Source organism: Nomascus leucogenys, chromosome 22a (assembly GCF_006542625.1).
Source record: "Nomascus leucogenys isolate Asia chromosome 22a, Asia_NLE_v1, whole genome shotgun sequence".
NCBI classification, from domain to species: Eukaryota; Metazoa; Chordata; class Mammalia; order Primates; family Hylobatidae; genus Nomascus; species Nomascus leucogenys.
The window spans coordinates 102,574,135-102,586,750 of NC_044402.1; the positions used below are offsets into that span (position 1 = coordinate 102,574,135).

General features: G+C 45.0%; 1 protein-coding gene across 2 annotated transcripts in view; it reads left to right on the forward strand.

The window, feature by feature from the left end:
• KIAA2012 (KIAA2012 ortholog) overlaps positions 1-12,616 on the forward strand; it is a 134,779-nt gene that overhangs the window by 39,942 nt on the left and 82,221 nt on the right. Inside the window, exon 11 of one of the 2 annotated variants that reach the window (XM_030804180.1) lies at positions 1,002-1,112. In XM_030804180.1, coding sequence (XP_030660040.1) covers positions 1,002-1,112 — 111 coding nt within the window. The remainder of the gene's footprint in view (positions 1-1,001; positions 1,113-12,616) is intronic. The other variant, XM_030804181.1, reaches the window with a different exon arrangement.

Below are 12,616 nucleotides of genomic sequence, written 5' to 3' on the forward strand. Positions count from 1 at the left end.
GGGCACGGAAGCTCGGCACATCCTCGCCCATCTCTTCATCTGGCTGTTCACAATATCCTTTCTAATGTCCTTTATAAATAAGCCAGAAAATGTAAGTAAGTGTTTCCCTGAGTTCTGTGAGCTGTCCTACCAAATTGTTGAACCCAAGGAGAGGGAGAACTGTGGGAGGCCCAATTTAGAGCTGGTCGGTCAGAAGTACAGGTCACAATCTGGGACTTGCAATTGGCATCTGAAGTGGGGGGCAATCTTGTGGACTGAGCCCTACCCTGTGGGATCTGACACCATCTCCAGGTAGAGAGTGTCAGAACTGAATTAAATTATAGGACAACCAGTTGGTATCTGCTGGAGAATTGCTTGGCATGGGGGAAAACCCGCAATCTAGTCCCAGGAGTGTTCTGGGTTGAGCGTTGAGATTTGAGTGGGGAATAAATGACTTGTTTTTCACTTTTACAGTCAGGTTATAAAAAATACCTTCAATCTTCCAAGTAACTAGGGAGACACAGCATCCTTCTCCTTGACCTGAGCCCCTGGCATCACCAAGCCATCCCAGTATATCATCTAAAGGTTATGGCCGTGTATGCTGAGTACTGCACAGGACATCTGATGGAGGCGGAGAGTAAAGGCAGGAAGCAGGAAGCCCTGTTCTCAGGGGCTGGGCTGCACACAGCTGAAGGAAGGGACTCCTTTTCCTTCACACAGAGTGTCCCCACTCACTTAGCCCTGCCCCTGAGGTAGCCAGGCTCTCCCGAAGTCATGATGTAGGCGAGTGGCAGCCCCTCCCTTTTCATCCCACCTTGACCCCTGGAAGGCAGGGCCTGAACAATAGCCCTGCTCTGCTGAGTCCCAGGAGTAGGGCTCACCCTATACTCCGGTGGGCACCCGAGCACACAGGCATCTACGGGTGTGTGCCCGTGGGGGACTAGGGGAACATGGCCCAGGTTCAGTCTGTCTCCCTCACCAACATGGTACTGACACTGCCTATGCTTGTGCTTATTTTCAAGAAGATTCCAGCGACCCTACACTGGGACACTTCTTGCTGGGTCCAGATGGAGAAAAAGTCTGCCTGTCCCTCCCAGGTCGTACCCAAACCGAGGCGCTTCCATCAGGTAAAGGTAAGCTAACACATTCCAGGGCAGCCTTGTTTTTTTTTTCAAAGGGGAAGATGTTACCTGCAGCTTCCAAATTTTCCCAGCAGCAGAGACATCATTAAAAACACATGCAAGTCAGCCAGTTTCTCCCCTTTCACCGACACAGAGGTGCTTCTGTAGCTCAGACACAATGATCCAATGTTTGCATAACAAGTTTACTCTCGCTGGAGCATTTGGAGAGAGAAGTTCCAGTGGAATGGCTTGGAAGAGGTCTAATGTGCCATGCTGATGCCTTGATGAGAATGATAAAGTCCTTTTGGTATTTGCCCAAACTAAACACTGCCTTTTCTCTTCTTTCCAACCACCCTGCAGAGGTGGAGACGGCTAATTGGTAATCCAATCAGGTATCCTTGTTATGTGTGTTGGTTCATCCCTGTGAATCATCTGGCTCCTGACAGATAGCAAGGCAGTTTCCAAAAGCCCTTCTGGCATGTTCACTTTTTAGAAAAGAGATGCTGCCTCTGGGCAATAGCCATTTTGCAAAGGAAAAAAGAAATGAAGTCAGAGGGTGATGAGCATCAACCACCCAGAAACCACCGTGATGTGCATGCATGAGTTTGCAACCAGCAGGCCCCTTGATGTGGGAGATTAAAAGCTGCATTCACTTGGGGGGTTACGTCATGACCGGCTCAATAAAAAGAGCACGGATTCAGAAGCTAGGAGATTTGAGGAGCTCTGGCCTCACCTCTAAGTTGCCAGATGACTTTGAGTCAGTCCCTCAACCTCCCTGTATCCAAGGTTCCTCCACCAAAATGAGAGGATTGATTCCTCCCCTGAGAAATTCCTTGACCATTGCTGCATTGTACATCTCGTGTCCGCTGCTATTGAAGCAGCCACCCAGTATATGGATTTCCAGAAAGTAGAATGTATTTGATTCCAAATTCAACATCAAAGAACTTCCATCAGCAGTTGGTTTATACCAGGATATGAGTATAAAAATATGTTGGTTCTGAATTGGTGGAAGCAGGAGTTAGACAGGTGGAGGCCACGGTCAGCATGACACACCTGGTGCAACAGCTGGAAAGCAAATATGATTCTGTTCACCTGCTGCACATTTGTCCACTCTGTTCCAGGAGAAATAGTTCTCCCTTTTAGCACAGCGAAAGCTAGAAGCAGAAAAGGAAATATTTAGGCTGTAAGTTTATTGTCACCGTTGTCAACATGATGCTTCAGTCATTTTAGTACCCCTGGCACCTAGCATAGTCCCTGACATATACATAGAAGGGTCACAGTAAATGTTCATTGAAATTTTTTGAAAAATATTTCAATAATTTCCATGACATGGAGAAAGAGAAAGAGAAAGATGAAACTTACACTGATAAATGAAGACATGCCTTCCATCTTGTCCCAGTCCCACAGATGGTATATTTAATCCTACTTGCCTCTCAAACCTAAAGGCATTCACTGCATGCTTATTGAGTGAATGAATGAATGAATGAATGAATCAGTTAGCCACTGACCTTTCTCAAGCCTTTCCTCCATGGGCAGTTGGTTGACCTTCAGTCTTGATGGTGACAGGATGTTGCTCAAGAAGGTGGTGAAAGATCTTAAACCCACATCTTCCTATAAGGGTCTGGCTTTCTAAGAGTCTCCATTAATGAGCAAAGATTTTTTTGGTTTGGGCTTTTGTGTTTGTTTGTTTTGGTTTGGTTTGGGAGACAGTATACTGAAAAAAATTTTTCCTCTTGCAAAATATTAGGTTGGTGCAAAAGTAATTGCGGTTTTGCCATTACTTTTAATTGCAAAAACTACAATTACTTTTGTACCAACCTATAATTGCTCCAACCACACCAAACTCTTTGCAGGGCAGTTTGTTCAAAACCATCTTAATCACTGTCTCCACCCTCCCCTTCCAGCCTCATCTCCTACTATATTCCAGCCCACCCCTTGCTCATCTCTTCGATGGCCTAAAAATTCAGTCTTCATTCTTTTTTTTTTTTTTTTTTTGAGACGGAGTCTCGCTCTGTCGCCCAGGCTGGAGTGCAGTGGCGCAATCTCAGCTCACTGCAAGCTCCGCCTCCCGAGTTCACGCCATTCTCCTGCCTCAGCCTCTCCGAGTAGCTGGGACTACAGGCGCCCGCCACCACGCCCGGCTAATTTTTTGTATTTTTAGTAGAGACGGGGTTTCACCGTGGTCTCGATCTCCTGACCTCGTGATCCGCCCGCCTCGGCCTCCCAAAGTGCTGGGATTACAAGTGTGAGCCACCGCGCCCGGCCTTCATTCTTTTCTCTCCAAACTTTTGCTCAAGTTGCCCCCAAATGTTTAGAATAGCTTTAAGTTCATCTTTTCTGGAACATTTTCCTTAATAAATCCACCTCATTGCACACAACTGCCTAGATGTAGCCTCAGCCCCATTCCTCTCTCTCTTTCTCAATCCCACTTTTGTGATTATTGTATTTATCTGCATCTGTTTTCTGTTTAGCTCCCAATATATGAGTCCTAGAGAACGTCTCATCTCTATCATATGTCCAGGAAAAGCTTGTTGATTGACTGAATACCCCAGGTGCTACAAAGGAAAGTTCTTTAGGGATCATAGTTGTTGTTGGTTTTTTGGGGTTTTTTTAATTAAAAAAAAAAAACAAACTCTTGAGTAAAGGAAGGAATACGATCCATCTGATCTTTCTGAGACTTCCAGGCTCTGTCAACAACTATTTGGAAATAAATTCTTAGGCAATTAGATCATGATATCTTGCTTTCAGACAGCATAGGGAAATGAATATAAACCTTCAGAAGAAAAAAAAAAAAAAAGATGTGAAGACTAGAGCTGGAATTTGACCCTTTTGGTCATGTTGGGATATTGCAACATTTAGGAAATTGAAAGTCTGGAGAAAGGAAAAGTTAACTTAGAAGGATAAAAGTCAAACGACTGGATATGCCCTCTGAATTGCTTATCCTTCATCTGCTCCCCTAGTCACAGTGCCAGCAATAGAAGTTTTCTCTCAGAAGTTCTTTTATTCAGAAGTTTGTTTTACAAAGAAGTTCAAGGATGTTTATGCCAATGATTCAGGTTGGGCATCAGGTCCCATGTAAATTTAAATTCCTAGTCTCTTTCAGAGTTTCTGTTTAGTATTTGTTCTTGTTCTAAATGGATTTTTACCCTCAAAACGTTTCTTGGGTGTTTTTTTGTTTTTTTAGACAGGGTCTTGCTCTGTCGCACAGGCTAGAGTACACTGGTGCAATGATGGCTCGCTGAAGCCTCAAACTCCTGGGTTCAAGCTACCCTGCCACCTCAGCCTCCAAATAGCTGGGGCTACAGGCACAAGTCACCATGCCCGGCTTTTTTTGTTGTCGTTGTTGAGATGGGGTCTCCCTATGTTGCCCAGGCTGGTCTCAAACTCCTGGCCTCAAGCAATCCTCCCACCTAGGTCTCTCAAAGTGCTGGGATACAGGCATGAGCCACTGCACCCAGCCTTTCTTGTTTGTTTGTTGTTGTTGTTGTTATTTGTCATTTAATTAGCATCCTTCCCCCTTGCAACTCTTTCTTGGTATGGTGGTTTTAAAATACATCCACAAATTATTTGACACTTCCCCCTTCGAAAGGGAGAAACTAACTCTTCTCCCCTTGGTTGTGAGTGGGATATGATGGCTCACTTCTAAATAAAGATAGACTATGGCAGAATTGATGGTATGTGACTTCTGAGACTGGGGTCATAAAAGGCACCAAGGCTTCCTCCTTGCCCTCTCTCTCTTGGATTACTCACTCTGGGGAAAGCCAACCACCATGTCTGTGATGAGGCCACTCAAGCAGCCTATGGCAAGCAGCCCACATGGCAAGGAACAGAAGCCCCCTGCCAACAGCCAGAATGAACTTCCCAGGCCTGTGCGGGAGGTGCCTTGAGAGGAAATTCTCCAGCCCCAGTCAAGTCTTCAGATGATTGCATCCCTGGCTGACACTCTGTCTGTGACCTCATAAAAGGCTGCACCAGAACCACACACCTAAGCCATTCCAAGATTCCCACAGAAACTGAGACATAACAAAGGTTTATTGTTTTAGGTTTCAGGATCATTTGTTTTGCAGTAATAGATAACTAGTATTCTAGATAACTAGTATTCTTGGTGTCATTTTGTGATGGTCTGTGATTTGGTTGACAGAAAGATGAGTCTAAGAATATCCCAGCTGGTCTCAAAACACTGATCATTTAGGGGTAAGCATAGGCTAAGTGACTGTTCTCCCCATTTTTCCTTTGTGATAAGTTGGTTGTGGGACCCCATGGGTAAAATAATCCTTCCATGTTGGTGGGGTACTGTTTAAAGTATGATTTTCCTTAAGCAGCCCATCTCTTAGTAGCTGTTACCTTACTGATGATGCCGAGAGATGTAAGGGAGGAGAATTAATTTCGATAAGGCCATGTGAGGAAGAAGAAAAAACTCTGGTTTTATTCCCACCTGTACTGCCCAGGACTTCTGTGATCACAGGCAAATAACTTCATTGCCTTGGACCTCAGCTTCCTCATATGGAAAAAGAGGAGTTGGTATTAGATCCAGTCCTCACAGCACATGTCCCGTCGAACTCCAATTCCTCAGAAGGTTAACAGGCATTGTGTAAAAAAGGAAAGGTTCTAGGGCCAGATACATTTGGAAACCAGTGGACCAAAGTTAAGCAGATCCCTTACTGCAGGACTTCCTAGAGCCTCTGATATGCTGATGTGCACCATGATTCTTCAGGATGGGGATATGCACTGTTTCCCAAACTTATTTGATCACTGAATCCCTTTGTTTTTGGTAAAGCATCATGTGGATCTAAAAAGTTTTTGGCAAACTTTGGAAAATGCTAAACTGACGATTTCTAAGTTTCTTCTAACATGGCATGTTTCTAAATATGCCCCTTTCCCCAAGGAGACTCTCTCAGTGGAGCAGTTCTTGTGTCTAAATCCTGAAACAGGATTTCAGCCATTAATCATTTGTGACTATTATTATTTTTATTCTCTAAACATCAGTTCTGAATCATAGAGTCCACAATCCATCCATCTCTGGATAGGAAGAAATACAGGAAGATAGGAACCCCATGTGGTTATAGTGTACATTGTCCCTTATGCCTTTTCAGTGTTTTTCATAGCTCTCATGAGAAATAATGTTGGCAGATGGTACCAGTACTAGTGATCTCCAGTCAAATGTTTGAATAAAGGAAAATGTGGCTGGATATGGTCTCTGGGCACCCAGTATTTCCTTTCAGTGGGCCTGCCTGTTACTATAGAGGCTAGAAGGCTAAAAACTACATTTCCCAGATAACCTTTGCAGCTAGGGGGCTGGATGCAAATTATTTTCTGCCAATTAGATGTGCTTGCATGAGATTTGGAGGGCAGAAGTGAGGCAGAAGCATCAAAGCTCTGGGCACTGAGCTCATGAAGACCCAGCATGATAAGAAGCAGTTACTCTATAGTAACTCTCTTTCTTCTTAAAAATATTTGGGCAGTTTCTGTTCTGGGCTGAACCCTGACTAAAAAGCTCTCCTTACAAAAATTACAGGAGATTCCCATCAGGCTTGGCATGGGGCTAAGTTAGGTCTATCACATGTACCACAGTGTTGAGTGATTGTAGAAGGGCAGGCTGTGATAGCTGTGTTTGTCCCAGCCTTCAGAAGGAAGCAGCATTCTTTCCCTCACTGTAGTGAGACCAGCAAGGCCTCACAGCCCATTCTGGAAGGTGTCCTGATAGCCACCAGTAGAGAACTACTAAAACACAGTAGGGATTCTCCTTCATTTCCTTTGACAGAAACCTCTTGTGATTCCTAGAAACATAAAGACTTCCCTACCTCATATGTAGCTGAAAAGGTGGCATCATCACCACTTTATGGCTTCCGAAGAATAAACATGTCAAGAATAATAGCTTGCGGCCAGGCGTGATGGCTCATGACTGTAATCCACTTTGGGAGGCTGAGGAGGATGGATCACCTGAGGTCAGGAGTTGTTGAAACCCTGACTCTACTAAAAATACAAAACTTAGCCAGGCACGATGGTGGGTGCCTGTAATCCCAGCTACTCGGGAGGCTGAGGCAGGAGAATTACTTGAATCCAGGAGGCAGAGATTGCAGTGAGCCGAGATAGTGCCATTGCACTCTGGCCTGGGCAACAGAGCGAGACTCCATCTCAGGAAAAAAAAAAAAAAGGAATAATAGCTTGCTTTGAATCCACTAGCTATTCATTTTTTGAAGAAAAAATGAATACAAAGTACTGAAGAATATATTATTTCTTTTTTTTTAAGATGATGGTACTTATGTCATTTTTTACAGAACCTGTGAAGTTATGAATTCTACCTCCCTTGCATTTGTTCTGTTTCAGAGAACCCTAGAGTCAGGAGGGAACTTAGGCATCACTGTCATCAGTATTTAAGCAAAGAAAGCATTTAATCAGACTTTCCGAGGATACCAGTAAATAAAACAGATAAAAGCAGAACTATCTGGTTGAAGTGGAGATGGTCTAATTATGTCCCTCCCAACTTCTCTGAACTCAACTAACTCTTCCCCTCCTAAGACGGTTCTAGGAGTGGGGTGGGGGACTATGCAGGGCCACTAGAGCTATGTGACAATTAGAAAACCTGCTGGGCCAGGCACGGTGGCTCATGCCTATAATCCCAGCACTTTGGGAGGCTGAGGCAGGAGGATCATTTGAGCCCAGGAGTTAAAGACCAACCTGAGTGATACCGTTTGGCTATGTCCCCACCCAAATTTCATCTTGAATTATAACTCCCACAATTCCCACATGTCATGGGAGGAACCTGGTGGGGGGTGATTGAATTATGGGGGCAGCTCTTTCCTGTGCTGTTCTCCTGATAGTGAATGAGTCTCACGAGATCTCATGGTTTTAAAAAGGGGAGTTTCCTTGCACAAGCTCTTTGCCTACTGCCATCCATGTAAGATGTGACTTACTCCTCCTTGCCTTCTGCCATGATTGTGAGGCCTCCTCAGCCACATGAAACTGAGTCCAGTTAAACCTCTTTCTTTTGTAAATTGCCTAGTTTCAGTTATGTCTTTATCAGCAGCATGAAAACGGACTAATACACTGAGCAACATAGTGCGATCCCATCTCTGCAAAAACTTTTAAAAATTAGCTGGGCCTGGTGTGCGCACCTGTGGTCCAAGCTACTCCAGGGTCTGAGGTGGGAGTATTGCTTGAGCCTGGGAAGTCAAGGCTGCAGTGAGCCATGATTGCACCACTGCACACCAGCCTAGGCAATAGAGTGAGACTTGTCTCAAAAAGAGAAAAGAAAACCTCTGATTTTATGGATAAGGAAACTGATGCCCAAAGAGGTATGATTTGCTCAAAGCCACACAGCTTTTATATGGCAAATCCAAGGCTCAAACCCAGATCTTCCTTCATCCAGTGAGGCCAGAGCTTTTCCCACTGCATCACACAGCTTCTAGTCCCTCTTATCCAGGTTTTCAAGCTTCAAGGACCAGTCAAAGTTCCCTCTCTACTGTGGTGCCTTACCTGACCACCTCTGCCACAACGATTGCTATTTCCTTACGTTCCACTCATTCTTACCACCTGGGCCTCTTACCAAGCACTCCCTCACATCTTTTATCCTTTGTACTATTTTTCTTCTTTCCCCTCCTAGATTTAAAATTCCTGCAAGTAGATGCCCCTCATCTACCTCTGAATATCCCAGAGAACACATTTGGTACTCCCAGAGTATTTCTCATAATATTTACTGTATATTATGAATATTGACTGAATAATATTTATAAAAGGAATAATAGAAGAATGTATTCAGCTAAATTCTAATAATAGAATCCCCCACCCTGGATTTTAGCTGAACACATGGCTGCCTACCGAGAGATTATGCTTCCCAGACTCACTTGCAGCTAGGTACGGCCATGTGACCAAGGTTTGACCAATGGGATGTGAATGGAAGTAACACATGCAACTTCCAGGTCATTTCCTTAAAAGGAAACTGTTTGCCTTTCCCCTCCTCTTTCTCCTTGGACTTGGTTGTGATAACAGCTTCAACCATGTGGAAGAGAACAATTCCATATGGGATGATGGAGTACTAAGATATTAGGAACCAGGGTGCTCAGGTAACTTTATGGAGCAGAGCCACCCTGATCGGCTTGCCTGCCTACCTCTGGACTTGTATGTGCAAGAGAAATAAATGTATCTTTTTGGGTCTCTTGTTTTACAGCAGCTTACCTTGTGCCTTAACAGAATGCAACTATAATATCTGCCAACATACTTCACATTGCTTTGTGAAAATCAAATTAGATCACACTTGCACTCCATCTTGTAAAGTATTAAGTAAAATTCCAATATGAAACACGGTTGAACCTCAAAGAAGGCCTATTACATGTGTGTTTGACTCCTTCGATACAATGTACTGAATACCTCCCATATGCAAGGGACATGGAAGGATGTTAATATTGAGAGCAAACACTCTCAGGCACCTTGCTATGCATGTCGTCTTGTTCCCTTATCCCGACGATCCTAGGAAGTGAGTATTTTCAATCACATATCATAGGTAAGGAGATTGAAACACACGGAGCTCACTTACCTGGTAAGGGCAGAGCTGGGCTTCATTCCCAGGCCTGTCTGTCCTCACTCTACGTACCAAAGCTCCACCCCAGGCACTGCAGTCACTGCCCTGAAGGACCTCAGAGTCCACGTGGAGAACAGATTCACAAGCCAGTAACTGTACCACAAGGCAGAATGAAATGAGTGCCATCACAGAGGCCTACGAGCACAATCCAGGGGTATTCCAGGAAGGAACCATTAATTCTACCCTAGGAGGTTAGGAAGGGCTTTTTACAGAGGAAGTTCCATTTACACTGACCTTTGAGAAACGAGAAGTAGATAGACAGAGAAGGGGAGGGCCAGCCAGCCGAGACACCAGCATGAACAAAAAGAGGAATGTAGAGAACACGTGCATAATGAGGAGCAGCGCGGTGTGAGTGGACTGTGGAGGGGCTTCATGCTGGGGGTGAGGAGGAGCTGGGCCTGAAAGGCAGACCAGGGCCAGACCAGGGAAAGCCTTGTGTGCCAGAAGAGAGCCAAAATGCTGCTGTTTAGGCAACAAGGAATCACAGATGTTTGAGGAGGGATGTCATGCAACCCAACGCGTGAGCTGGCATGAAGAAACAGACAAGAGAAAAGGTAGAAGGCTCAGGCTACTGCACAATCAGCCAGACAACACTGGGTGAGGGCCCGAGTGGAAGGCAGTGAGCAGCCATGCCTAAAAGGCATGCTCCCCAGGGCCACTGACTGGACGTGAGAATCTCAACCAGCACTCTGAGATCTGGGCCGCCCATGACAAGCCTGTTTGCAGATCCTCTTTATAAAATTGGCTACAATGCTCATCTCCAATCTTCTACTCAAATTCGCTCTTTTTTTTTTTTTTTTTTTTTTTTGGAGACTGAGTTTTGTTCTTGTTGCCCAGGCTGGAGTGCAGTGGTGCGATCTCGGCTCACTGCAGCCTCCACTTCTCGGGTTCAAAAGATTCTTCTGCCTCAGCCTCCAAGGAGCTGGGACTACAGGTGGTGCACCACCACGCCTGGCTAAATTTGTTGTATTTTTAGTAGAGATGGGGTTTCACTATGTTGGTCAGGCTGGTCTCAAACTCCTGACCTCGGGTGATCCACTTGCCTCGGCCTCCCAAAGTGCTGGGATTACAGGCGTAAGCCACCGCACCCAGCCCAAATTATCTTTATTCTGTTTTTACTTTCAGTTAAGAAGGTTATTTTGGAAAGGGGGGCATATGTGTCTCCTGTATTGTAATTAAGCTAAAACAACAACTAAGGCCTGGGGCCCACATTGTCCCCACAGCAGCACCCACAGGGCCACAGCTCTGGCAGCCTCCCTCAAGCCAAGTCAAAAGTCCCACCAGCACACAGAAAAAAATAGATCCCCATGCCGTGTGCCTTTCAGCTTGTCAGCAGTGCAGTGTGGCTGTTTTCTGGCTCCTGGGCTGTAGGGGAAATGGTTGAGCTTCCTAGCAGGCAGCTATGGTAAATAATGAGTTCTAAGGAAAACCCTGATAGCAAACTTCTTGGGAGCTACGAGGCAAAGGGCAGGGCGGTAGTGGTGACAGACGGTGTTTGTGTAACCCTCCTCCACCCTCTCACCTGACACACACAGAGCTTTCTCTTTCATGACTGTTTTTTAGCCTCTTTTTCTGTTTCAGCCACCAACCACTCAATTCTTTGAGGGAAAATTAACATTCATTATGCAATTTATCTCTCTCCTTTTAATCCAGAGTGTCTGTCTCCAAGGTCCCTACTCAATAATTAATGTTTGTTCTCATTTCCCATTCTCCAGAGCATCTATTCTTGAACTGCAGGGTCAACAATTAACACTAATTACGGCTTTTCCTCTCTCCGGTGTTGATGCTCAGAATCCCAGGCCGCCTGCTCAGCCTCAGCTATCAGCGCGCATGTGAGCGTGTGTGTGCCCTGAGATGCAGGAGCACCGAGAGGCAGGCTTTGCCAAGCCCCACCGCAGTTTAGCAAATAAATAAAACCCAAACCTTCTTTCTTGGCATCCTCTCTAGTCTATTTGTTATTGGTAATGAGACAATGAAGCAAAAAAATAAATAAATAAATAGAATTATTTGGAGATGAATTTGGTGGCTAGGCAGACTAGAAGATCTTTAAGTCTTTTCCGGTTTGAATTTTCTAGGATTCCTTTTTTTCTTCTCTGTTGCTCTCTCCCTGATATCTCACACCTCCCTCTCCCTTCTCTGTCTCTCTGCTTCTCTCTCTCTCCCATACAAACACACCAAATTTCCCTTTAAAAACCTTTCTTCCTGCTGGGCACGGTGGCTCACACCTGTTATCCCAGCACTTTGGGAGGCAGAAGCAAGTGGATCAGCTGAGGTCAGGAGGTTGAGACCAGCCTGGCCAACATGGTGAAACCCTGTTTCTACTAAAAATACAAAAAAATTAGCCAGGTGTTGGTGGCAGGCACCTGTAGTCCCAGCTACTTGGGAGGCTGAGGCAGGAGAATTTCTTGAACCTGGGAGGTGGAGGTTGCAGCCAGCCAAGATTGTGCCATTGCACTCCAGCCTGGTGACAGAGCGAAACTCCATCTCAAAAAAAAAGAAAAAAACCCTTCATATAGGACCCACTCAATTCATCTCTTTGCTATTACCTCTCCCTTAACTTTCACAAGTCTGTCATTCTAATTCTCATCAGTCATTAAGACAGCATTGTTTTAACTAATTTTCATTTTGACTGACAAGGGTAGCTAGGAGAATAATTCTCACCCCAGGTGACTAGCAGATCGCAAAAAAAAAAAAATTCATCAGGGGCTGTGAAAAAGCCTGCCAGTCTTTTTGGCTAGAATCAGATGGACTAGAATCCCTCCTGGCTCCCCTGGTCCAACACTCTGTTTGTGCTACAACTGGAGAGGGGGGCTTTTTGTGCTTGTCAGTCATCCCCCATGGCTGCACACACTGAGACACAGCTGCTGTTCAAATCTGGGCATCTTGCAGCATGTGTCAAACGTTAACTGTTTCATGATCTTGTTTTGTCAAAAGTTCT